Genomic DNA, 27,750 nt, shown 5'->3' on the forward strand with positions numbered 1-27,750 from the left:
CAAGAAACTTCATCTCAATATCTGCTTCATGGGGTACCTGAGCACGTGGCTTACCAAAAACTACATTCACAGCTAACATACGCTCAAACCAGTTTCTGAATCCCATTAAAATGTAAGCCCTGTTAGAGATATTTGCATTTTAACCAGATTCAGGGTGTTTAGCTAAAGAAAAGGCATTCTAAAAGCAGGAATGGCAGAATGAGGTGAAGGGTAACAAGGATGTGAGGGGAACTGGGGAGAGGTTGGGCCCTCAGGGCCTCCCTTCAATGACTGGAATCACACTACACAGCCTTTTAGCTTCATCCAGAAGATTAGGAATACAAGCAAAGGCAAGGTCAGAACACTAACACAGCACTGGAGACAAATTCCTATTCCTGTGTTTCTTACATTACATGGTAATTGATATGTCTGCCTCTCTCATTGGATTATGAGCTTCTTGAAGGTAAGAACCGTGCTTTAATTCCTTTTGGCATTCTCAGTGCCTAGGACATGACTCTGTGCATCATACAAGTTCAGTAATAGTTGAATAAATAATTGAGTCTTAGGAGGAAGAGAGACAAAAATGGGATGATAATTGTTATAGCCAGTATTTACTGAGAGCATATCAGCCACTGTTCCAAATGCTTTATTGTATATCATCGTATTTAGATACACAGTAACCCCACGAGGCAGTGGAGCAGGTGGTGTTGCCCAGGAAGCAGACTCTGAAACAAAGTTTAGGGTACACTGTGTTTATTAAGGAATACCCTTGGGATCCACACCCAAAAAAAGAGAGAGGAAAGAAGTGAGGTTGGGCTAGGTGCAGTGGCTCATGCCTGTAATCCCAGCACTTTGGGCGGTTGAGGCCAGAGGATCACTTGAGCATGGGAGTTCAAGACCAGCCTAGGCAACACAGAGAGACCTCATCCCTACCAAAAAAAAAAAAATTAAATTAGCAGGCATAGTGGCACATGCCCATGGTCACAGCTACTCAGGAGGCTGAGGTGGGAGGATCATTTGAGCCTGGGAGGTCAAGGACATAGTGAGTGGTGATCACACCACTGCTTTCTGTCACCAGGTGACAGAGCTAGACCCTGTCTCAAAAAAAAAAAAAAAAAGAATGAAAAGAAAGAAGTGAGATTGGACAGATTCATCTGGGTTGTCCTGTGTGGGCACCAAAGTGACCAGGACTTTATACCTCCTCCAGCTCAGTCATTAGATGTGAGCCCTCCTTGAATGAGGTGGTACTCTGCCACTGATGCAGTCCCCAGAGGGGCTGTCCACAGAAGGCTGCCTGCCAAGGGCACTCCCAGCGGCTGGGGCATCCGCAGCACACTTCTGTGTCCCTCACAAGTAGCTGCTATTAGCTCCTTTATGCAAATGAAGAAACGGAGGCACCAACACTTTAGTTAACACCTCACCAGGTCAAACAGTGAGTGACCAAACCAGGACTCAAGCACTGGCCTTCTGGTGCAGAGCCTATGCCCATCACTACATCTTACTCTCAAATAGGTATGGGTAGTTGTAGCAATGGGCAATGCCACAAGCCCTGTTAATGATCTGAAATCCAAACCTTGGAGAGCATGAATTTGTCCTCACATGTGTGTTTACCTTTACAAACTATGACTCACTGCAACCAAGAATGGAAAAAAACATTATCAGGTGTGATCCAAGTAGAAAAATGTTGACACACATTTTTACCCAGCATTGTGCTAGGCACCCAAAGGATATAAAGGAAGGAGAATGTATGGTCTCTTCTCATGAGAAACTGAGAATTTAGGCAAGGGGATAACCACAGACACGTGAAATATTTATTGGACAAACCTCAGAGCAGTAAATGAGTAAGTGTGAGATGATTGCTATGTTCAATAATAGTAAAACAGCAAAGGGCAAGAAAGCCTTTAACGAACGGTTGTCTGGGTTTGCAAGTGCCACCCCCACTAACACTGAATTCCAACACTGTGAGTATTGGAACCCAGAATGATCAAGCACAAACTGTTGCCAAAGTGTAAAAAGAACTAGACCCACAGGGGCTGGGAAGACCCACAGGCTTGAGTACCAAGATGTCCAGGGCAAATTAAAATCTCCAGCCCTTGAGGAATACCTACCTTCTCTGCTACTATATTGCCTTGGATTTTTACATTTGTGTCCTATTTTGGCTTCTGAGAAAAAATATTTTAACTCTAAATCTTAGTCATTTTTTCTTTCTATGGGTGACAGCACTTAAACATTGAACAAAACAATACTGTGATTTATTTTACTGGTATTATGAGTAGAATTTTCTTTATAAGAATTTGTGTTATTTAATTCAATCAACAACTCTTTGGTAATACCATCAACTTTTGGGTAATAGCTTAGAATTGTGGTTAACAGGATAGTGTTTGGCAGAGAAATTTGGTTTGAATTATGGCCCTGCTACTTGCTAGACCTGTGTCAAGGTACTTGTCTTCTCTAATCCTTAGTTTCTTCATATGTAAAAACTCTCTAATAGGAGTGTGATGAGGAGAAAATCATTCATGTAAGGTGCCTGAAACATATTAAGTGGCCAGCAAAGTTACTTGTTGCCAGTAATAGCAACAGCAGCATGAGGAGTATGGGCCAGATAATGTGCTGGGTGCTTGGCAGTCAACAAAGAATGAAAGAGACAAAAGGCCCTGCCGTTCCAGAGCAAACAGGTAAGGTTAGTAGATAAGGGGGACACACAAGCAAGGTATTAATTTCTAGGGTAAGAAAAAATGTAGGGTTTTATGGACACATGTAACACTGACAAGGAGAGGCAAGTCAGGGAGTTCCAGAAAGATTTCTTAGAAGAAAAAATTGTCACAACCTTTTAACATTTTATTTATGTATTTATTTGGCGGTGGTGATGTTGAGATGGAGTCTCACTCTGTCACCCAGGCTGGAGTGCAGTGGTGCAATCTCGGCTCACTACAACCTCTGCCTCCTGGGTTCAAGCAATTCTCCTGTCTCAGCCTCAGGCATCCGCCATCGTGCCCAGCTAATTTGTGTATTTTTAGCAGAGACAGGGTTTCGCCATGTTGGCCAGTCTGGTCTCAAATTCCTGACCTCAGGTGATCCACCCGCTTTGGCCTCCCAGAGTGCTAGGATTATAGGTGTGAGCCATCGCATCCGGCCTGAACATTTTATTATTTGCCATGAATTTTTGGGTTCTGCTACTACACTGTAAGTTCCTTGAGGGAAGGGATAGGGTTTGTTGTATTTGGCATTTCATAGCAACAGAAGTGTGGTGCCTGACACACAAAGCATTCAAATATCTGATGGGTGAATGAGTAAGTCAATGAAGGGAGTCCTAAGGTAATAAGTAGGTTTGCCAGATGAGGGTGACAAGGTATTCTAGCCAGAGGAAATGGTGTGCATCAAGGCACTGAAGTGAGCAAAAGTATGGTGAGTGGAGTGTTATCAAACAGAACTGCGGTCTACCCACCCGGCCCAGTAAGACCAGATAGCCACACCGAGGTTTGCAGCAGGAGAAAGGAAAACATTTATTTGCAGGGCACCAAAGAAGGAGGATCAGGCAGCTAACACTTAAATCCCAATTTCCCAGATGGTGTACAGGTAAGGTTTTTTAAAGGCAGAAAGGCAGAGGTTACAGGCGAAGTCAGAAATCAATATATGGAGACTATACATTGCTTTGACCTAAAAAGGCAAGGCATCTCGAAGTGGGGGTGGATTCAAAGATTTTCTAGTGTATGATTGGTTAAGCAGATGATGTTTTGTCTAAACATTTGAAATCTACAGAAAAAAATATATAATCTCTGGCTCATGGGCATGACTTCCTCCAGGCCTCTCAGGAAGAAATTTAGAACAAACAACGGTGGTCAGAGTTCAGTCCTCAGCTCCCCCTTATCTGAGGTCTATGTACCAGTGCATCCATTTGGTAGAGGTTCAGGTTTCTGGAAAACAACTCAGGGATATATATTAAGATGTTATCTATAGTTTCTATAGGGGAACCAAACGTCCCATGATTCTTACTTGGCTATTGTTTTGAGCCGCTATGTCTTGCTTATCACATTTTTTACTCCTCAGGGCTAGCCAGATGCCTGGAATTTCTCTTGAAAGAACTCAAGATTTTGGGTTTTTTAAACGTCCATGTTTGGGAGTAGGGAACAGGCCCCTAAGAAGGGTCTCTGACTCATCTCAGGATGCAGTGGGTCTGGGAAATACGTGGATGGGGATGCCATGAAACAAGGCTGAAAAGGGAGCCGGGAACAAATCAAGTTGGGTCTTGTAAGCCACAGTACAAAGTTTGAACTTGATGCTAAGGTGCGGTGAGAGCCACAGAGGATTTTAATTAGAGGAAGCATATAACCAGCGTGTGTGTTTTAAAGTTCATTCTTTATTCTGTTAATACACTAATAATTCAACTCAATTTTAGTAAAAAAAGGAAACTACAGATAGGTATAACTTTTAAAAAAATTACCTGTAATCTCACCAGAGATAATCACCATTTGACCATAAGTAACAAGCAATCTGTCTCACTTATCTATTACTGTTTAACAACCCTCCCCCAAAACCTCATGGCTTAAAACAATAATTTGTTATTTCTAGTGAGTCTGTAGGTTGATTGGGATCGACTGAGTAGTTCCTCTATTTTCTGTGGTGTAGCTGAGGATACACCCACATTCAGCTGAGAGCTTAACTAAGGCTGGAACATCCAAGATAATCTCTCATCCTCAAGAGTCTCTCTCCACATGGCCTCTCATCTTTCAGTAATCCAGCTGAGCTTCTTTGCAGCATGGTGGCTGGCTTTCAAAAAGGATAAAAGGAAAGCTGCCAGTCTCTTAAAGCCTAGGCTTGGACATATACTGAATTTCTTCTGCTGCATTTCAGTAAGCAAAGCCATTCATAAGGCCAGCCAAAACTCAAGAGAAATAGACTCCACTTGTGGATGGGAAGAGCAGCATGTAGGCACAGGGATTGGAAGACTGACTGGCCATCATACAGGAAAACTATCTACCACACAATTTGATTTGCTAAACACAAAGTTAAGTTGTTGACCATTTCTGGTAGTAAATAGTTAGGAAAACTAAATTCCAGTAACAAATGCAAAATACCTTATCCTTGTCCACATATGAATCTAAGTGGGTTGTCTAAATAAGCTGACAATTTGCATGTGTGATGAGGGAGGAGGGAGGTGGGAGGTAGCAGGAACACCATATTGAAACCTAGTGTTGAAACGAGAGAAATTGTAAAAAAGAAAAAGGCAGACTCTAGACAAAGAAAATGGTTAAAATTGTCACGAGGAGTGTTCTGCAGCCAATGCCTCTCTACAGTTAACCTGAGTATGTATTAATTCTGAGTGTGACAGGTAGTTAAAACACATTATTTGTCTAATCACACTTCCTGGGAAGAGGAAACAGCAGCAGAGTCAAACAGATGAAGACCCAGGACCTAGGCACAATACTTCACCATGCGCGACAGCAAAGTGCGTGCACCACATCCTAGAAAATGACAGGATCAAAACCTGAAAGGGCAAATCTCTTGCCAAGTCAAGGGGAGTAAGGATGAGGCCAAAATGGTAGCTTTCTCCTCACCCTCTGCTCTGAAAAGGGCAGGGGCTTCTCAATTTTATTCATCACAGTCATGGGAAAGCCATCTGTTTGAATGGCACAGGAGGGCATAACCAGGCTCCTGGACTTGTCTGTGAGCCTCCTAATAATGCCCAAAGAGAAAGGATAGCGCTTCTCAATTTTCACTTGTCTTCCTCATCCACACTTCCACTGCCTTAGTTCAGACTAGTCTCCATGCTACTCCTCTATATTGCTCCAGTTCATCCTCTGTATAGCTACCAGAGTTCTCTTTCTCAATACACATTTTTTAAGGTCTAGGAAATGGCAAGAAAAAAAGGCCAGAGACAGGTGCAGTGTTCAGATTAGACAGAGACTTGTATGTCACGATATAAATTTTTCTCCTGATTGTGGGTGACCTACTGAACAATTTTTCGGGAGATAGTTAAAATTTTATTTTAAAAGGGTATGTAGGCAGCAAGGCAGAGACCAGGAGTAAGCCTGGAAGCTGAGAGATCACAACTATATTACAGTACCTCTGGTGATAAAGAGTAGAGGTCTAAACCATGCCAATGGTAGAAAAAAAGGGGACAGAGTAAAGATATATAAACAGTGTAAACGAAATCATACAAATGATAGAGGCTGGTGACCTCCATAAACAGGCAAAAGGAGATGAGCATATCACCTAAGTTTCCAGCATGAATAGAATTATTCACTGAGAAAGACATAAAGAAACAGCAGGTTTGCGAGTAATCAGAAACCTCCAAGTGGCATGGCAGGCCATGTGAATAAAGAGGTTGCAAGCTCAGCAGAGAGGTCTAGACTAAATATACTAAAAACCGGAGGGGGAAGAGGTGAAGCCACAAAGATACTTACCCAAGAATATCCAGTAAGAAAAGCAATACAATCCCACAGGAGCTAAAGAGAGTCTTGAGATTTGGTAAGCCACAAAGAACTTTTACATCTCAACAAATCAAAATCTGAAAGCAGAATATATTACCTACTATTTACTAATATTATTTAGTAAGACAGGAAAGGTCATCCTCAAGTAGAGATTCTCCCCTAGAAGGGTAGGAAAACATACCCCTATCTCCAGAGAAGAGGTGTTAACATGAAAACCATATTGAGTATACCTGACTTTCTAACTAACTAGAGAAAACAAAGGTCTACAAAAATCAAACTAGACAGATGGGGAACCTGTTGGGGGGAGGGGGCGGGGAAGGAACACCACTTGCAAAACAACCTGATACTTTTGAGGTCCACAAGAGCCAGAAGGTGGTGGGGCCCCATCACAGCCAACACCCCATACTTACTAACCAAACTGATTAAAACTTGATTTGTCTCCTGAAAGATCGTTCTAATCTGCCAACCTGAGCTTTCTGGTCTACTTAATACCTGTTGCCTCTCACTGTAAATTAATAGGCATTCTGGTAATACACCAGTCTCTGAGAGCATACTTAATGAGTCCATCCCAGAAAGAGGTCAATTCTCAAATGACAGATTCTCTTTCAGTATCTCCAAGGCATAGTGTCAAACCTAGAGAACTTCTGCTAGCCAGTTAGAAGGCTCACTCTGGAATCACTGTAGCCTCACCTTAAGTCTTCTCATTAAAATACATCAAACACTTTTAACAGATTAAAAATTAAGATGTGATCCCAAACAAGGAGAATTCAGTAATAATTTTATTTTGAATTACAATCTATTATCACTTCAAAAAGAGCCACTTCAGAAAACATCCAATGGATGTTGACTTACCAGTAAAAATGTAAGTCATCAACGTATGATTTATACTACAGAATACATAATAAATTATATTTACATGCAATGACTAGACTATCACACACAAGGTAAAAAAATACAATATTTTATGTACATTTTAAAAGATTTACATGTTTATATACAATTTATAAAGTTAAAAATTCTCTGTACAAAATCATACATGTACAGAGTTTATATAAGCCCCATTCTTATGGCTGTATCACCACACAGATTTGCTTAAAACTCTAATACTACAAACACTCGGGTTCTTCATACTCAATCTTGGCACCCATATAGCAATACATCATTTTGAAATGTAAATTACAGAGGAAATAAAACGTAATCATGCAGACATTTTTAATATAAGAAAATGAGATAAAATGTACCACCAGATCAACATTTATCAATTCCATAGACACTGGGTTTTCAACTTACTGCACTGTTTTCATACAAGTACATGCAAAACTAGCAGATTATGGATTTTTAAAGTAACATTAAAATAATACCATAGTTTGACAATACTTGGGCAATAGGAATGAAACTAAGAGCCCTAGCCTAATTATTTCTGCGGATCTGCATCACATCAAATAGACACTGATCATTTAAAAAACAAAACAAAAATGTGTTTGACATTTAAGAGCATATTCACTCTTCTGAGAAGGGGGGAGGGGGCAATCTATGATAAACCATTAAAGTATTATCCACTGTCCCTGCTAAGGAAGCACTTGCATACTTCCAATCTGCTTAAATAAAGACATCTGAAGGTTTTATAAAATGTTTAAGCTAAGCTACACTAGTTATTTTTAAAAATCTTGAAAAGTAACAAATTGAAGGTATCAGCACCTTCCCTCCTCCCCAAAGTAGCTAAAGATCAACAAGAAAAATAAAGTGCCAATGTCTAAAGTATACTGTTAATGGTTTAAGAGGCACTACCTCATTTGATGGCTTAGGATAAATATGAAAATAGGCCAGATCTGATCTGAGTAACAAATAGAAGGTAGGTATTCCAGTATATGTAATTCCTGACTAGATGGGGGCTAAACCAGAAAACTACCTATTCCCCCATTTATTGCTTTGAAACCTGTACATATAAATTCTGACAGAATAATCAGATTTCTAAGATGGAAAGCACAGTGTTTGTGCCACTTTGAAGTTGAAAAAGAAGGTGCACTCTTGATCACTGGGAGGAGAGCTGCTGAGACTCTCCTCTCCACAACTCATATCTTCACAAGAGTCCTCACTAAAGAGAAAAAGAGACAAAAAAGAGGATACCATTACTTAAAACACACTTAAATGCTTTATAGCCAAAATAAAGCTGCTATATGAGTATCTCTAGTGAGGATTTTTATATTCAAAATGTATGCTTTACAGAGACAAAATTTATAAAGACTTCCTAAATGAAGTCTATAGTAATCTCAATGGAAAATACAGATTTTTTTGGCTGAGTGCAGTGGCTCATCCCTGTCATCCCAGCACTTTGGGAGGCCAAAGTATGCAGATCGCTTAATCCCAGGAGTTCCAGACCAGCCTGGGCAACATGGCAAAACCCCATCTCTACAAAAAATATTAATACAAAAATTAGCCAGGCATGGTGGCACACGCAAAAAAAAAAAAAAGGAAAAGAAAGAAAATATAGGTTTTCTTAAGTTTAAACAAGTTACTATTTGCCAAACTATTATTCTTGTACCAATTAATAACTCTATCAGCAACTAATTGTAGAATTCTAAGTATTTTAAATCCAATAATGAAGACTAAAGACAACATACCTCCTAGCACATGGTCTATTTAGATGTATTTCTTGCATCCGTGATTTCTTATACCACTTAACACTCTCAAATATCAAAGTAAACTAACAAGCTATGAAAATGAAACTTCTGGCCCTTTATCTCTACAGCATAAAACAAACAAATTTAGCAAAATTATTCACTTTACAAACACAATAATCAAATTCTGAATAAGACGACACCAACTGACAGACCTCTGAGGACATCTATAGAAGTCTTCCCCATTAGTGGTGGTGATTCCCTTTATTTTCCAGGCACCTACCCATTAATCTCTTCTCCACAGCACAATATTAGGAATTCATACTAACATGACAAAGCCCAGAATTCTTTTCCAGTTTGTTTTTTTGGGGGTTTTTTTAGCTGTATTTCAAAAGCAAGGGAAATAGGAGAAAGATGGAAAACAACCAGTTTAAAAAGGGAAAAAAGGCTGAGTGCAGTGGCTCACACCTGTAATCTCAGCACTTTGGGAGGCTGAGGCAGGAGGATCACTTGAGCCTAGGAGTGTGTAAGACCAGCCCTGGGCAACATTGCGAGACCCCATCTCTACTCAAAAAAATATAAAAAAGAAAAAAACTACAAAAAATGGAGAAGACCTTATAAATCATTACGTATTTTAACAAAACTACTTCTGGTTAATTTGCTTACCTGAAGAGTTGGGGTTTTAATTTTAGCTCTTAGTGTAGGGGCTTGCTTTCTCTAATGTCTTACACTATTCCACAGTTCTGAGTATAATAAACTCAGTAATATTTAGTCTAGGGAAGTTTAATTAGTCAAGGAACCCGCCTACCTTTCACTTTCATCAAAACAACCCCCCTCAGGTATCGTTGGCAGCTCAGGAACACTATAGTAGCTGTTGTGAAGGTTCTGGGCTGTGCGCCTTGAAACGATCCAAACCAACTTCTTAAGATCTGGTTTGCAACATTCAGGAGAAGAATACTCAGCTAGGCATTTAGAAACTAACTCTCTCCAGTAAAAGAACTCGGCGTCATTAATCTGGAAAAAAAAATATTTTAAGAGGTTATGGCAATGTCTTCCAAATCTTGCAGCACCTTGGAATCACTAGGTGAGCTATGAAAAAAAAAAAAAACATATATATATATATAGATGCCTGGCTCCCACTATCCTCTTCCACCTCTGGTATTCTGATTTAATTGACAAGGAGTGCAACATGAGCATCAAGAGTTTTGTAAGTTCCCTAGGTGCCTGTAATGTGCAGCCAAACTGTCAAAATTTGGGAACCACTGGTTTAGGAGAGGAGCACTCTAAGTATAAAATTACATAGGATTCAATACACAGAAAGCTTTGCCTATTCTAAGAAAACGCTGACCTAAAAACACTCTGGGTCTGTTAATAAATCAACTATCAAGTATAGTCCTTAGTCTCAATGCAAAGAAATTCAACATTCCTTTTGTTACAGAAACCAATTTGGGTTCCTGTAACAAGGCATTGTTTGGATTGCTGGCAACATACACTTACATTATAACACCAGATACAAAACTAAAGAAATTAGCAATATGAGAGAAGAGAACTTTCCCAAAAAGGACATAGTTCCGCCACCACTGGAGAGTGCTCCAGTTTATTTTTTTTTCTTTTTATGTTTTTCCTTCCTCCTTTGGAACGTCTTCAGTTTATTTCAATGAATCAATTTTCACTGAAGATGGTTCCAGCTATCAATATCAATAAAAAGTTCAGATAAAAACTAATAAAATCATGATTAAAACAAAAGCGAAAAGTTATCTGTTACAAACAAAATGCTTCACATTGCACATATTTTCACCAGAAAACAGAAGATCTATGTTCTTGGCCTCCCATTTTCACCTAATCTAGCTACATCTTAACCCACTTATAATCTGGTTTCTACCACTTCCTTCTCACTGCTCTACTGACATTACCTCTGACACATTGAATGACCTTCAATTTTCATTATATTGGATCTCTTATAAAAATTCAATACTCTTGACCACCTCCTTCTTAAAAACCTCCTTCCTGTCTGACAGTGCTCCTACTTGTGGGGATGTACCTTTCTTCACTTGGCTCCTAATGTTGGGGGTAAAGGCCAACACTAAAAACCCCAGAGCTTCAACTGACCCCTACAAAAATGATTCCACAAGCTTTTAATGGTTTCAACTATTGCTTCTTCATGAGAAATTCCAAATCTCAATCTCCAGCTACAGTTTATCTTCTTATTCCAAAATGCCAAACACCTACTAGACACCTACCTGTGTATACACGCATCTAAAATCATACTTCTCTCATCACAAATTAACTTCTTCCAAATTTCCTGCCAATTATGCTAATATTACATCCACCATTAGGTACAAATCTTGGCCATTCATGATTCCTTGCCTCATTTCCATGCTTGGCTTCCAAAACCACTGTTTTATGAATTGGACAGCCTTACTCCTGCTTGTGACTAACACCTAGACATTGTACCTGCAAGTCTACCCTAAAATGACTTTTAAATCTGTCTAGTCCACCAATTTCTTGGCCATAAGCCTTTGCTGTCCAAACTTTCACTGTCAAAGATTCTTTTGCTCCAAACAGGCTCCCAGTCATAATGCTTCTCCTAGTCTGCCCTATTTCTTTGCTTAAAAAAACCCCAAAGTAAGCCGGGCACAGAGGCTCATGCCTGTAATCCCAGCACTTTGGGAGGCCAAGGAAGGTGGGATCACTTGAGGTCAGGAGTTTAAGACCAGCCTGGCCAACATGACGAAACCCCATCTCTACCAAAAATACAAAAACTAGCCAGGCATGGTGGTGAGCACCTGTAGTCCCAGGCACTCGGGAGGCTGACGCAGGAGAATCACTTGAACTGGAGAGGCTGAGGTTGCGGTGAGCCGAGATCGTGCCACTGCACTCCAGCTTGGGCAACAGAGCAAGACTCTGTCTCAAAAAATCCCCAGGTACTCTCTATATTCACTATTACCTGGCACCAAGACACAATCACAGATGACAGAACACAACACTTCATGTTAACTTCCTTATTTCTCCAACTAGACTGAGAGTTTAAGAAGAAGGACTGTGCTTTTGTTTTATACCTCTTTGTGACTGTAAGACTTACTTTTACTTAGCTGGCCTAAAGGATTTGAAAAGACATTGGGGTTTAAAACATCAACATTGCTGGTGTTATTTGATGCTGCTGCTAATGGGATGACAGTTCAGCCCTAGAGGTGTGATGTGATCCCATCCTATCCCATTAGTGTTTGTTCTGAGTCTAATTCCTAGAATGCATTTTAGAACAATGCATACGTGGCAATGTAACAGCTGTACTGTCATATGGCATGATTACTACAGAAGGGGCACTTATATGCAGAAAGAAGCTGGGCTAAGTGACCAAGTTACCTTCCGGATTAGTATTGTCTGGGTCAAAGCTGCATTTTGAGAACTTTAACACTACAGATATAAGAAAAAAACGAGTGTAAAAGTTAAGAGTCCCATGAAGTATTCAAGTTTAAGTCACTACAGAAAAAAATGAAACATCAGGAAAGAAATTTGCTTTAAAGAATAATGACTGTGATTACCTTGGAATGTTTTTTAACTAGCAAGAGAATTTCCAGTAATTCAACAGATTTCAAAGTTTCTACTTCCAAATTGAGAAGGCACAAGGCTAATACAGATGGCTGTAAGAAAAAAGAAAAGGAAAATATTTTTTTAAATTCAAAATAGAAACTGTGAGATATATATGTAAGCAAGGAATCGACTTACTTTTGCTTTTGAAAAGACGAGTCGGCAGTTGCAAGCTTTCAGCTGAGCTTCTAGTTTATCAAGGCTCAGTATTTCTTTCCTATAAATGCAAAGAACAAAGATTTATTAAACTTCCAAAGATTTAAATGATTTTAAACGATTTTAAAGATTTGCCAGGGCCAGACGCAGTGGCTCAAGCCTGTAATCCCAGCACTTTGGAAGGCCGAAGTGGGTGGATCACTTAAGGTCAGGAGTTCGAGACCAGCCTGACCAACATACAGAAACCCCGTCTCTACTGAAAATACAAAATTAGCCGGGTGTGGTGGCACACGCCTGTAATCCCAGCTATTCGGGAGGCTGACACAGGAGAATCACTTGAACCCGGGAGGTGGAGGTTGCAGTTAGCCGAGATCACGCCATTGCACTCCGGACTGGGCAACCAGAGCGCAACTCCATCTCAAAAAAAAAAAAAAAAAAAGGTTTGCCAATAAAGTCCAAGTCGAAAGTTTGAAGAAGGTAAAAATACAAATTTCATTGCCATTCCAATTATTTACTGTTAGCTACAGCAATGCTCAAAGTATAAAATTTATCTTTAATCCCACTGACCTTTCTGAAGTATGACAAAGTATAATAGTATGGTATAAGTGCAAAAAGTTTAAGGCAGTAGTAGCTTCCAATTCATAGTGCAATTTTTCTGAAATTATTTTTTCCATCCGTTTTATGTCAGAAGCAGTACATTTACATTGACTAATCCGGATCACATCATGAGTGGATGGAATATTGCAGTCTTCTTCAACTATTCTAGCAGCCAGCAAAAAAGAACAGACTCCAATGCAAGACAAATGTTTAGGTTTCACCTGAGAAAAAAACAAGAGGCTTCTTTCAACAACTGTCACTTTGACTTAGTAAAGCAAATGCTTATAATACTGTAATGATGCTCCTATTCTTAAGACAGAACACAATCAAGCTGCTTCTCTTATATGTACTGGCCCTTTACCCACAGTTATACACATTGTCACATTTTAGATCTTCTCAACCTCCCTTAAAAAGAAAAAAAAAAAAAAAAAAAGGCAGCAGGGAGCAGTGGCTCATGCCTGTAATCCTAGGACTTTGGGAGGCTGAAGTGGGAGGACTGCTTGAGGCCAGGAGTTTGAGAACACTCTGGCCAACATAGCAAGACTATTCTGGTCAACACAGCAAGCCTCCACTTCTACTTAAAAAAAAAAAAAAAAAAAAAAAAAAAATTTTTTTAATTTAGAAAAAAAAGTTTTTTGAACCTTTAAATTATGTAAATTCAAATGCAGGTACAAGAACTTCCATGCAGGTTCAAAAGCTAGATTTCTAGCACTAAAGTATAATTTGTATTTCAGACTTATGAAATTCATAATACAATCTCCCCCAAAATAAATTAAGCTTTTTAACACCAAAAAAAAATGTACTGGGATATTAAAATATTTTATACTTATGTTCTTACGTAAAAATCTTTAAGAATCATTCCATATTTCAATGTAATTTTGCTCGAGAAAGATCACATGAGTGGCGCAGAGTGGGACATATATAAAAGCTGTCATGGACAGATGGCTGCCCTTTTCTTTTCAATGCCCTGAGAACTGACCCAGCAGCTGAGAGCAATCCTACTGGCAGAAGATTCCCCACATTTTTCTAGCCATTGCTGGTGACTGTTAATAAAACCATGGCTCCCTGCTTTGAAGAGACTTCTAGGGAAGGCGGCCGGTCATATTTAATAGACTGTTATGCTTCATTTGTCATGCTTCAGTATTTTAAAAATCTAGGCTTCAAGAGAAGCATGATGGCAGATAAAATCTTATTTTGAGGACTATAAACATATGGCAAATATCTAAAAAATAGTAGTCTCTCTTTTGTCACATCTTCGAGAGACAGTACTTAAGAGGTAAAACCTAAGACACAACAGAAAAACCTAACATACAACAATACAATTAATCTTGTAGTCTTATTCTGGCACTAACGATCACAATTCTGATTATAAATTTTTATGTACAGTGGACATTATTATACCCATTCGATAAATATTTCTTGAACCCTGTGTGCTAGGCACTGGGCATAGAAAACGGAAGACATATTTATAAAAATGATGAAATACCTTCATAAGAGCCAAGAATCTGTCCAAAATATTGACGGCCAGGACAAAAGTTTCAGTGCAAGATCCAAAAAAGTTGGCTAAACTCCTTAAATCTTCAACTTTGGCATTTCTCAATCCTGGACACAAAGTGTTATCATTCTGCAATAAAAACCAAGAACCAAGGTTTACAATTTTCTTAGAACCAGATGAAAAACACATATAGATCCAAAGAATAAGGTTAATTTTTTTCCTAAGAATAAGGTTAATTTTTTCCCCTCAATCTTCAAGCATATAGATGGAAAGAGTGGTATCACTTAAGTAAAGCTATACACTTTCTCATCCATAAGACATAAATCACTGCTTCTTAAAAATATACATCATAAAAGAGCTTCAGCAATTCAATATAAGGTGAACCGTTCCAAGATTTCAGAGAGTTATAGCAAATATAATTCAATTCCCTTGAAATGGAGAGGGTTCCTTTGTTTGCTTTTGCTTTTCTAAAGTCATTTAAGATCCTACTATAAATATGTATTTCACAGGCAGAGGGTGTTTGCACAAATGAACTGCTCAATTCACCAGGAGTCTCTCATCCTGAAGCTGCAGGAGCTGGAGTGCGGGGGGCGGGGGGTGGGGGGGGAGGCGGCGAGGAGGGTGCCACATTCAAAACAAAAACAAAAAAAAAACCCACTTCTCTAAAATATCACTCTCATTCTTGCTAAGAAAAGCAAAAGCATGACCCTGGAATAAGGTTTATCTTGGTACTCCAGAAGGAACAACTTCGATATTAAGAAATTTTGCAGGCTTCAGTCATGATTCAACGGGGAGGGGGGGTTGTTACCTCCTCCAAGCCCCATCAGCTGCTTGAACAAGTTATCTTTTCTGCCAACTTACCTCCGGGGTAGCCTCAATCAAACTCAGCCCTTTTTCTCGAGGTTGGAATCTCTCTTCTTGTTCTAGGTAGAGGTTCAACAATCCGAGGAGTTGGACCCCTTCACGACCTGCCAAGTGCTCTGCCCCCAAATCCTTCATCTGCAGCAAAGACACCACACAGAGAATGTAATCTGGAGGTAAGAGGGGTGGGGAAGCGGGATAGAAAGGGCTGAGGCCAGTACCTCCAGCAAGGATCGCCTCAACACACCCGGACAAGGAGCGGGGGGAGGGACCAGTCACGTCCTCCAGAGCCCTGGGGCAATCCCCACCACGGCCAGGGAGGTGTGGCAGGGGGAGGAGCCGTGGTCAGGTCCGCCGGCCAGCGCTCGGTAAGACCTGCCAGCCCTGGCCTCTCGGCGTTTCACAAACAGGAAACTGTCCGCGGGCGCCGGCGTCCCCTCGGTCTGCCCCACCTGAAGTCGCACCGGGGAGGGCCTTCTGCCCAGGGGACTGCAGTGAGGCCAGCGACTGCAGCGGGTCCCGGGGATGGGGCGTTGCACAATAGGGGGGAGGGGAGGGAAAGTCTCGCGACTGAACAAAGAAGCGGAGGGAGGAGACTCCCGAGCCCCGCCCGCCCGGGGCGCCCAGCTGCAGAAGCCCCTCTCGGAGAGTCCAGCCCCCAGCTTTTCCCATCTGCTGCTGCAGCACCGATTCCGGACTTACCCGAGAGGCGGACACCCGTGTCCCAGGAGCCGTGGGGTGGCGCGGCACACCCGGCTGCGGTCCGGGGACAGAAATCCAGTCCAGTCTAGCCCGCCCCGCGCCCGACCGGACAACACCCATCCTCTCACTGATGCTGGGGCCCTGCAACTCTGCAGAGCCCCGGGGCTGTCAATCCAAGAAGCACCACCCCAGCGAGCCCCCGTGACAACACGAGTGGGGGCGGGGGGCACCGAGGCGGAGACTGCCCTTAGCCTAGTCGCCCCCTCCGTCCACCCCACCAGCATCTATCTGTCCGTCGCGGGCGCCAGCGCCTCCCAGGGCTGCGGCTGAGGGCAGCACCCTGGTCGCTCCAGCGGATGAGGGGCAGGCAGCACCGAGACACTCGGATGATACCAACCTCCCCGCAGCCCACAGTCCCCACCACTAACAAAGAAACCCACGGCGCCCCTGGCCGGGCCCACTCACCGTGCCGGAGACGCGCCTCCACCCGCCCGCGGTCTCACGGTCCGCAGGGACTGGGTGCAGCGGGGACTTCCGAACCTGTCTCGCAGGTCGGGGACCCCACTGCCTCAGCGGTGCCCCCGGCCCGGCATCCGACCCTTCTTCCCAGGCACCGCCGCCTCGGCCTCACAGCCCCGGCTCCATCCCGCTCCCCACGCGCCCACCCTCCACCCGGGCGCAACGACGGCCGCCAGAGACCAGCCTGCCGCCGCACCTCCGCCGCCTCAATAGAGGCCTCCGTGAGCCTCCTGTTTTTGTTGTGAGTTTCGACGCCCCCAAGGGGGCGGGGCACGTGACTCCCCGCGGAGGGATCCTGCACTTCCTCCACGGACTTTAAAAAGAGTCCCGCCCCTAAGCCGCTGTCTCCAGCCTCTCTCGCTGCCTCCCTAGCTCTCCTTGGCTTCGCCAAGCCAGTCCTCCCGCCCGGCGCCAGGGCGGAGGGCGGAATCTGGGCGTCGGGCTTATTCCCGGATTGATTCGGATTTGGGAACAGGGGAAGACTGAGGAGCGGAAGGAGATCGTTTCTAGTCTCATTACGCATTTTAAAGGTCCCCGATTTGTTTTGTTTTCGCTGTTTTGAAAAGTCCGCCCAAAGTAGCCGGCTCTCTGATTGGATGCGGGTGGGGCGAGGGGAATGCGGAGGACCTGATTCACCCTCGAATCTGGATTGGCTAATTTATCAGTCTTGGAGCCCTCTGATTGGCTTTCTCTGTATCCTGAGCCTCTCTCTGCCTTGGGGCCTTAGCAACTCCAGGGCCTGAATTGCGCATGCCTGGGTGGGCAGCGGGGAAGGTTTTCAGTTACCTGCCCTGAGGTCCTGCCTTCTCTCACGGCTGCGTCCGCCCTTCTCGGGGGAATGTCACGCTCGCGGCGTTTCTCCAGAGCTAACCTTTGTGACAGCCCTTTCAGCCACGGGAGAGTTTTCTACATTCCTTGTTTTGTCTTGCCGTTCCATTTTGCAGTAACCCACCAAATTATTATAACATTGTCGGGGCGTCTACTAAAATATTCAATAAATGCTACAAGTTTGGATGTTTGTTTTAAAATTTTCCAATCCAAGAGGAAAAAAAAGTGGAGAAGACAGGTGAAACAAGATAGGCAAAAAGTTGAGGGTCGAAGCTGGGTGATGGGTACTCGAGGCTTCATTACACTGTTCGTTCTACTTCTGTGTGTCTTGGAATTTTTCCATAATTTAAAAAAATTCAGGAGGAACTGAAGGAGGAGTTTTTAATAAAAACTTAGCACGTTGATGAGGGTACGTAAACATCAAATAGTTACGGCGTACGTCCAGAGGTTGTAGTTGTGCTGTTGTTTTAATGAAGACTCCCAGAGCTGCTTGGTCCTTGGTAACCCATAAATTATCATTTATTATTCATTATAATTAGCATTGTTGTTATAGGCGACACTTCTCCCAGGACGGGACAAAAAGCAAACCAACCAAGTGCCTTAGGCCAGAGACACTTTCACATGGATATCAATGGGGGATGTGGAACATTTATTTGTTTACTCTCTCACTCCTAAATTAGTAAATACCGTATTCTTGAGTTCTAATCTACATCATCAGCCACTGGGAACAGTTTTCTCTTTTCTGTTCTTCTGTATGTTTTCTGTGAATTATTTTGTTACTTGTGAAATATGGGAAGGCACACGGCATAGCTTTGGCCGCGCTCTTCTTTGCAGAGCAGCTAAGGAATTTTTGAAGTAGGTCCCTTTGCATATTAGCCCGGACTAAACACAGGCATCTGTTTGGAGCACAGAGCAACTGGGGGAAAGGAGCCCAAAAAGCTAACACCTATTTCAGAGAGGTGTGAGCTTGGTGAGTGTTTTGGAAAATAAGGTAAAATTAGCACACTAGTTTTAAATGATTTGCAGGCTACATAATTTTATCCAATGCTTATTTTATCTTTTAAACATTAAGTGATAACTTTTACTTGGCATAATCATCTTGCTGGAAATCTATGCTGATAAACATAATAGGAACATGAAACTAACTTGGAGACTAGAGCTAAGATTAAAATTACAGAGATGACAGCTCATTGTACAGAGCATCAAAAGGCTGAGTGAACAGGGCCCACAGACAGCAGCTCGACCAACTGTCCACCACCAGAGAAATGAGAGTTCGTGATCAAAGCATGAAGGAGACTGGGGATGTTTTTTTCAAGAAGGCAAAGGTAAAAAAAGGAACATACGTTAGTTTATAAGTGATGTGAAAGAGGAAATGCAAATTTATGTGGTAGAATTTAAAAATAACAGACTATATAAAACAAAAAGGAAAAGATTGAGAAATTGCCCTTTGCTTAGGCTACATAATTTTATCCAATGCTTATTTGATCTTTTAAACATAAATAAGTGATAACTTTTATTTGACATAGTCATCTTGCTGCTTAGATCACTAAATGTTATGAAGCTATACTAAATGTGTACTATATATTTCATAACTGGTATTTTATGTGTCCTTTTACAGACAGCCTCTTGAATGATGTGAACAGTGATGGCTTTCTCTGAGAGTAAGACAAGAAAAGCTTTGTAAATGGTGCCGAATTTCCTGCTCTTGGCACGCCCTGCTCAGCACAGAAGAAAAGACTGATCAGGTTGTCCAAGATGGAACCCTTTATCCACTTTAGTCCACTTATCTCTTTAAGATTAAAGGAAAGCAGTCATTAAAAATATAGATCCAGTAGTTATTAATACCGCATCCTCTTTTTTAAACACCTCATTTTAAGGATGATGATATTCTTGGGAAATGGGCTTGGGGGATTATGTAGGTTTTCTCTGTTTACTTTGCAGAATTTTTTGTTTGTTAATATATCTTTAAAAAAAATTATCCTCATTCTATTTGTCCTTATCATCTTGGCTTACCTTGCTGGAGGTGAAAGTGTTATTTATGAAAAAAGACATTATTCCCCTTAGGCTAATCAGGCTTTACCCATTAGCCTTTCCGGAGCTTTCTGGAGGGCAAATTTCCTATATCATGCATACGTACAAAATAAGGAAATCAGAAACCTGGCAGCCCCCAAGAACTTCCAAATAATTTAAGATACTTGATCTTCTACAGTACATGGTAGGGGTTCTGTGGGGTTGAATGATACTGTCACCAATAACCCCATGAAGGCCTGATGTTCAGCCTATTGTCCTCGGTGACATGTGAGACTGAAGCTAAAAGGTGCTCACAGAATGGGTAATAAGCAGGGAGTGCCCACACAGAAACAATGACTACATTTAGTGAATCCCTGACTCCTGACAAGTGTCCTGCAAACCTGTTCACACTTACACTTCTACCGTGAAAATAGGGCACTCCCATGGGACAGCTGTAGTACTTCTCTAAATGACTTAGACTTCCCTGAACTTCATAAGGCATCAAAATTGCTACAACTTTCCAAATCTCATCTTTCTCCTCAGAGATACAGTTTTTGACAATAAATCCTAGCTTTTTATTCAATCGAAAGTTAATCAATACAGATTGAGTGCCAGGCACCCTACTAGGCATCAGGGATACAAAAATACGTAAATAAAACAAGGCCCCAGAATATACCCTGGTATGTCTGAGGTATAGGGCAAAAGCACTGGCCTTGGATCAAACTGGCCTTGTGTCCCAGCTTTCCTACTCATTAGAGATGGTGCCTTGAATACCTTGAATAATTCTGATGGTCTTGAGCTTCAGCTTTCTAACCTGAGGCAAACAAAAAGCCAGAGGTAATTGTGTCTGCTTCATATGTGATGACTGAATACAAATGTTTGTGAAAGCAACTAGCTATATATTTCTAGGCCGTTGGAATTTTTCACCATGTTGTAACTTCATGAAGGGAAAGGAAGGGATTATCCCTAACCTCATCAAAGAAGTCTGGTGGAAAGCAGCCCCGAAAGGAAAGAACCTGAGGATAAGGATATGTAAAGCTGACATGAGGCCATACTCCCCCTCCCTGTCTACTCACTATTGCTGAGTCCCTGGCTGGGCTGTTTTCTGTCATTAGGCTGAGCACAGTGGTTCACACCTGGAATCCCAGCACTTTCGGAGGCTGAGGTGGGAGGATCACTTGAGCCCAGGAGTTCAGGACCAGCCTGGGCAACATAGCAAGACTTCATCTCTATAAAAAATTTAAAAAATTATCTGGGCATGGTGGCATGCACCTGTAGTCCCAACTACATGGGAGCCTGAGGCAAGAAGATTGCTTGAGCCTGAGAGGTCTACAGTGAGCCATGATGATGTCACTGCACTCCAGCCTGGGCAACAGAGCAAAACCCTATCTCAAAAAAAAAAAAAAAAAAAAAAAAGGTGGTTTGCAGCCCCAAACTTCCTGCTTAGATAAGTCCTGCTTCACAGAACCTTCAATGGAGACAGAAATGCCTCTCCGAGGAAGAGGAACAGGGAAGGTATAGCATAGTAGCATAGGGTGCCATCTTAAAGTGATGCAGATTTTTCAACCAAGAGCTCATTTTTAAATCAGAACCTGGAAGAATGAGATGATTTATATAGCAGATGATTAATCTCTTTCTTCAAGCAATCAGTAGAATAAGTCAGTGAGGCATCTCATATATTCTCCTTTCTGATTTTCCCACGAACAAGATCATCTCAAATTTGAAATCAACATTTTACAATCCATTTACTATACATTCGAAATCAACATTTTACAATCCATTTACTGTATATTTTGTTGCTTTAGTTGTTAATGCTAGAAGCATGCCCTGTTTTTTTGGAAGAGTGTTTGTGCAAGGGTTGGCCATATTCATAAACATTCATAGTGTTTATCTTTGTAGGATTGGCTTTGGAATTGTGGAAATTATCCACACTGTAGACACCATCTGAATGACTAGAGCAAGAGGACCAGTTTTTCCAGCCACTCAGTTTAGCCCCTCCCAGTTCTACTCAGTTTAGCCCCTCCCAGTTCTACTAGCCTGCAAGAGAGTTAGCCTTGTATAAACTATCTCTGCAACCTGAGAACCTGAGAAGTCAATGCTCCGTGGACTCTGAAGCCTGACTCAGTACTTTGTTATCCAGTGCTCCCTCTTTTACAGGAAGAATCAATTGAAATAAATGAAGTAGCTTTGACATGATGTGAAAAGGCTGGCAGAGGAGAGTGAACTGAGAATTTGGCAATGCCAGAAATCAGAACTAATCATCTCAAAATCATCTTAAAATATATTTTAAGTGGCCCAGGCTACATTCTGGAACATTGTACATGCTTCTTTACATAACACATTTTTCCTTCATGGTTTGTTCCAAGAACCATGACCTAACTCAGAGATTTCCTGTCTTTTCTTGACATCACAATGCTATATGAAGTTGACACTGTCAGCAAAGAGTAACTTGGGATACATCTGTTGACTATATCATCGTATTTCCAAAATAAGTTTTACTGTCTGTGAGAGTCATGATCTCTTTTTTAATCTCAAATGAAAAGGCAATTGATGTTTAAAGTGATATGGATAAGTGATATAAGCTTAAAAGTTAATGGGTGCAGCACACCAACATGGCACATGTATACATATGTCACAAACCTTTACGTTGTGCACATGTACCCTAGAACTTAAAGTATTTTTTTAAAAAGCTTAAAATTTGCTTCTGTTAACATTTTAAAGTGTTTTCAAAGTGAAAGTTTTTTTTTTTTTTAACTTTAAAAATAAAGACTGCTGGTGAAACCCTGTCTCTACTAAAAATACAAAAATTAGCTGGGCGTGGTGGTGCACGCCTGTAGTCCCAGCTACTTGGGAAACCGAGACAGGAGAATCACTTGAACCCAGGAAGTGGAGGTTGCAGTGAACCGAGATCGCGCCACTGCACTTCAGCCCAGCGACAGAGCGAGACTCTGTCTCAGAAGAAAGGAAAGACTGCTTTATATCAAAGATTCTCGGGTCTGTTTAATTACATATATTTTTATGTTTTCTACCACATTCTGAATAAGAAATTGTGGCTACGTGCAGAAGTAGAACCAGATTTAAGGCAGTAGGTTTGAAGCTTTACTATTTGGAGGGGCTCTCTCTAGGAAAAACGGTAGGATTTACAAATATAAAATTAAATATGAAAGTGAATACTTATTTAAAACGAGACAATTCAAGACAAAGTGTCAATTTTTAAAAGTTGTTATATACTCACTGCTCCAGCTATCTACTGCTGTACAATGAATCACCCCAAAACTTAGTGACTCAAAACAACAATAATTTTATTATCATCACCCACAGGTCTGGGCGTTGGTTGAGCTCAGCTGGGCAGCCCTTGCTCAGGGTTTCTTATGAAGTTGTGATCAGATGGTAACTGCGGCTGGTATCATCTTGCTGCCACTCAACGTGTCTGGAGTGATGCTGACTGTGGGCTGGGACCTCAGCTGAGGCTGGTGGATGGAACACTTACATGTAACCACTCCACGTGGTCTTTCCGTTTCCTCATGGCATGGTGTCAGGGCCTGAAGAAAATCGGGTGAACACTGTGTCTCCTTTTACAAACCAGCCTTGGCAGTCCGATAGCATCTGTATTCGTTTCACACTGATGGTCTAGGAAATTACCACAAATTTAGGGATTTAAAACAACAAATGTTTATCATATCATAGTTCTGGAGGTCAGAAGTTCGAAATGGGCCTCACTGGGCTAAAATCAAGGTGGCAGCAGGGCTGCCGTCCTTCTGAAGGCTCTAGAGAGTATTCATTTTCTTGCCTTTTCCAGCATCTACAGGCCACCTGCGTTCCTTGGCTTGTGACCCTTCCTCCATCTTTAAAGCCAGCATCATGGCATCTCCAGATCTCTCTTGACTCTGACTCTTCTGCCTCCCACTTCCAACTACAAGGACCTTAGTGATTATATTAGGCCCACCTGAATAGTCCAGTATAGTCTCACCATCTCAAGGTCAGCTGGTGCTTGCTTCAGCATCACATAAAATAGTTTTGTTTTTGTTTTTGTTTTTTTGGTTTGTTTTTGTGTGGGGGGTTTTTTGTTTGTTTGTTTGTTTTGAGGTAGAGTCTTACTCTGTCACCCAGGCTGGAGTGCAGTGGCACGATCTCGGCTCACTGCAACGTCTGCCTCCTGGGTTCAAGTGATTCTCCTGTCTCAGCCTCCCAAGTAGCTGGAATTATAGGTGTGCACCACCACGCCCTGCTAATTTTTGTATTTTTGGTAGAGATGGGGTTTTGCCCTCTTGGCCAGGTTGGTTTTGAATTCCTGACCTCAAGTGATCTGCCCACTTCAGCCTCCCAAAGTGCTGGGATTACAGGCGCGAGCCACCACATATATTAAAATTGGAATGTTACAGAGAAGATTAGCATGGCCCCCATGCAAGGATGGCAGGCAAATTTGTGAAGTGTTCTGTATTTTTGAGAAAAAGAAAAGTTTGGGCATGGTGGCTCATGTCTGTAATTCCTGCACTTTGGGAGGCTGAGGTGGGAGGATTGCCTGAGCCCAGGGGTTCTAGAGCAGCCTGGGCAACATGGCAAGATGTTATCTCTACAAAATTTTTAAAAATTAGCCAGGCATGGTGGCATGCGCCTGTAGTCTCAGCTTGGGAGGCTGAGGTGGGAGAATCACTTGAGTCCGGGTCAAGGTTGCAGTGAGCCATGTTCACGCCACTGCACTCTAGGCTGGGTGACAGAGAAAGACCCTGTTTCAAAAAAACAAAAACAAAAACAAAAAACCAGAGAAAAAAAAAAAAGAAAAAAGGTCAGATTTGCAACCTTAATTCCACCTTGCTATATTACATAACATATTCACAGGTGGTGAGGAATAGGATGTGGACATTTTTGAGGGACCTTTATTCTGTCAACTACAACGTCCTTTAAGCTACAGTCACATCTGCTCAGGTTCAAAGAGAGGGAACATAGATTCCACGTCTCAATGAGAGCGGTGTCAATCACCTTATCACAAGAGCATGTGGGATAGGAGATACTGCGATGACCATATCTGGAAAATAGTCTTTTACATTCACAAACACAAAAAATCTGGAAAATCCCATAATATTTTTTATTAATAAACTGCCTGACATACGGCTATATAACTTTTTACCAATATTTTTGGCTGTATGCTCTCTGATCACCTCTTCATATGATAATAATATATTAATATAATTTTCTGTAGGGAACATTTTTTAAAATTTAGTTTTTCCTCTAACATGGCTAATCAACTTTTGTTTTTTTAAAATTGTTGCTGTTTTAAAATGTTTATTTCAGTTTTATAATTCATTATTAATACCATAGTATATTTTATGGTTGATATCAGATTTGGGAAAATCTTTACCAAGCTTTTTCTGCATACGAGCTATAAAAAATCCAGGATACCAGTGAAAACGGACAGACTCATTATTTAGCTTCTCATCTGTTTTTTTATTGCAGAAGCATATTTTGAGGTTTGTGTCATCTTTGTCAGTGTCAGTATTTTGTATCAAATCAGCAAGAAATTTCTATATTTTTATATGATTTTATGATTCCTTCCTCTTAATAGAGTATCAAACAATCCAAGAGTTTACCCATTACTTCTAAAAATTTCTCTTTTTCCTTCTAAGGAAGCACTGGTTTTCGAATGATCTGGAAAAAAGTATTATACATAGTTTGCTTCTTGGTATCTGAACAAGAAGCAAATCTCGTCATTCATTTTTATCACTTTTATTTCATATCCCATTAACTTTTTATGTAAATTTTCGCTTAGTTCTTCATTAAAAGCACTTTTAGATAACAAAACAGAGCACCTTTCTTTTTTTTTTTTTTTTTTTTGAGACGGAGTCTGGCTGTGTCACCCAGGCTGGAGTGCAGTGGCGCGATCTCGGCTCACTGCAAGCTCCGCCTCCCAGGTTCACGCCATTCTCCTGCCTCAGCCTCTGAGTAGCTGGGACTACAGGCACCCGCCACCACGCCCGGCTAGTTTTTTGTATTTTTAGTAGAGACGGGGTTTCACCATGTTAGCCAAGATGGTCTCGATCTCCTGACCTCGTGATCCACCCGCCTCGGCCTCCCAAAGTGCTGGGATTACAGGCTTGAGCCACCGCGCCCGGCCAACACCTTTCTTTTATATCCAAATTAGGATTTTATAATTTCTCATTGTTTTATTGGAACAATCCAAAATGTGTTTTTAAATTTTAGTTAAATGATATGTTCTCAACTCTACTTCCCCTTAGATCCCCAAAATGCTGGTAGACACTCAAGCACCTCTAAATTCAAGGGAAAATGATACAGTGAAATTTGACATGGAGAAAGATAGCAGCCTTAACTGATTGTGGTTAAAATCACTTACTTTCACAAAACTCAAAAAAATATATATGTGAACTATATCAGTCAGGGTTCTCAAGAGAAACAAAACCAATAGGATATATATAGATATATAGTCGTGCACAGCAAAATGATGTTTCGATCAGTAACACACCATATATATAACAGTGGTTCCATAATATTATAACATTGTATTTTTACTGTAGCTTTTATCTGTTTAGATATGTTTAAATACACAAATATTTACCATTGTGTTAGCGTTATCTACAGTATTCTGTACACTAACATACTGCAAAGATTTGTAGCCTAGGACAGTAGGTTATACCATATAGCTTAGGTGTGTAGTAAGCTATACTACCAAAATTTGTGTAAGTACACTCTATGATGTTTACACAATAATAAAATTGCCTAATGATGCATTTCTCAAAACTTATCTTCATCATTAAGCAATGCATGACTGTACATAGAAGGAGATTTATAATGAGGGATTGGCTTGTGCAATTATGGAAGCTGAGAAATCCCACAATCTGCTGTCTGCAAGCTGGAGGCCCATGAAACCAGGTGGTGTAGTTCCAGTACAAGACCCAAAGGCCTGAGAACCAGGGAAACCAATAGTGTTAAGTCCCAGTGCAAGTCCAAAGGCCTGAGAGTCAGGAGCACTGATATCCAAGGCAGGAGAAGATGAATGTCCCAGCTCAAGCAGCAAGGGAAAATTCACCCTTCTCCTCCGCCGTTTTGTTCTGTTCAGGCCATCAGCATAGTGGATAATGCCCACCCACATTGGCGAGGGTGGTCTTCTTTACTAGCCTACTGATCCAAATGCCCTTCTCTTCTGGAAATGCTTTCATAGATACACCCCAAAATAATGTGTTTTACCAGCTACCTGGGCATCCCTTAGTTCAGTCAAGTTGACATAAAATTAACCGTCACATGAACACTCTGCTGGAGCCACTCCTGAGAACTTGGAGAGAGTCTGTGCAAATGAGGGCCCCTGAAGCTAAATTTCATTAGCTTTATAATAATCTACATGTAGTAATCAATAATGAAGTTGTCAAGCACCATATTCAGTGATTTATATGTCCTGACATAACTTTAATGCCTGTAACACACACAAGTGGTAAGTACCATCACACAGGCCCAGAAATAGAGGCCCAGGGAGTTTATGTAACTTAATCCCACAGCTAGACAGTGGTGGAATCGGTGTTCAAACCTAGACAATCTGACTCTAGTATCCACACTCTTAACCACTATTTTACAGTGACATATAGTTACTATATTACATAAATCAAGCCTAGTGACTATGTTACATAGATCAAGCTTATATCTGAATTGTTTTATTTTCCTTCTTCTCGAATACCAGGAAGAAGATCTATTTGGCTATGTTTCCTATTAAGTTCACTCAAAATGGCTGCATCAGTAGTTTAGGTTAGTTTAAGCACAGGCAATTGGGATTGGGTGTTTTATTAGGAAATTTAATCACTGGTCACCTGCATACATGTGTGGGGGTGGGGTGGGGGGGTGTGTTTCCTTTGTTTTTTGTTTTTCTTCAATAGAAAGCAAATATGCTTTTGAGAAATCTTATCTTATCTCTGTCAAACTAATCTGAAAAGAAACTGTCTAGACAGACCAGGCCTACCAGGAT

At 41.4% G+C, this 27,750-nt stretch overlaps 1 protein-coding gene and 1 non-coding gene across 3 annotated transcripts; one reads left to right on the forward strand and one right to left on the reverse strand.

The window, feature by feature from the left end:
- Positions 1 to 4,316: 4,316 nt before the first annotated feature.
- On the reverse strand, positions 4,317 to 17,155 carry CCNG2 (cyclin G2). 2 transcript variants are annotated; one of them, XM_025386195.1, is made up of 9 exons: positions 17,106 to 17,148; positions 16,893 to 16,925; positions 15,726 to 15,863; positions 14,856 to 14,993; positions 13,340 to 13,590; positions 12,755 to 12,833; positions 12,571 to 12,669; positions 9,837 to 10,042; positions 4,317 to 8,505 (listed from the first exon to the last, which is right to left on the reverse strand). In XM_025386195.1, the coding sequence occupies exons 3-9, from the start codon at positions 15,861 to 15,863 to the stop codon at positions 8,382 to 8,384; spliced, it is 1,035 nt and encodes a 344-aa protein (XP_025241980.1). In that variant the 5' UTR covers positions 16,893 to 16,925; positions 17,106 to 17,148; the 3' UTR covers positions 4,317 to 8,381. The 2 variants fall into 2 exon arrangements, with proteins under 2 accessions (XP_025241980.1, XP_025241979.1); XM_025386194.1 differs by having other exon boundaries at positions 16,893 to 17,155.
- Positions 17,156 to 24,127: 6,972 nt separating this feature from the next.
- On the forward strand, positions 24,128 to 24,229 carry LOC112625545. Its single transcript, XR_003119636.1, has one exon. It is a non-coding gene; the product is annotated as a U6 spliceosomal RNA (small nuclear RNA).
- The last annotated feature ends 3,521 nt before the right edge of the window (positions 24,230 to 27,750 follow it).

Source organism: Theropithecus gelada, chromosome 5 (assembly GCF_003255815.1).
Source record: "Theropithecus gelada isolate Dixy chromosome 5, Tgel_1.0, whole genome shotgun sequence".
NCBI lineage: Eukaryota > Metazoa > Chordata > Mammalia > Primates > Cercopithecidae > Theropithecus > Theropithecus gelada.

Bases quoted from the DNA above. Each gene is read 5' to 3' on its own strand.
- CCNG2 (XM_025386194.1), bottom strand. From the start codon at position 15,863: ATGAAGGATTTGGGGGCAGAGCACTTGGCAGGTCGTGAAGGGGTCCAA. The intron at 14,994-15,725 runs GTAAGTTGGCAG...TTTTTATTGCAG, and splicing joins TGATTGAGGCTACCCCGGAG to AATGATAACACTTTGTGTCC. The intron at 8,506-9,836 runs GTAGGCGGGTTC...TTTTCTCTTTAG, and splicing joins TGTTTTGATGAAAGTGAAAG to TGAGGACTCTTGTGAAGATA.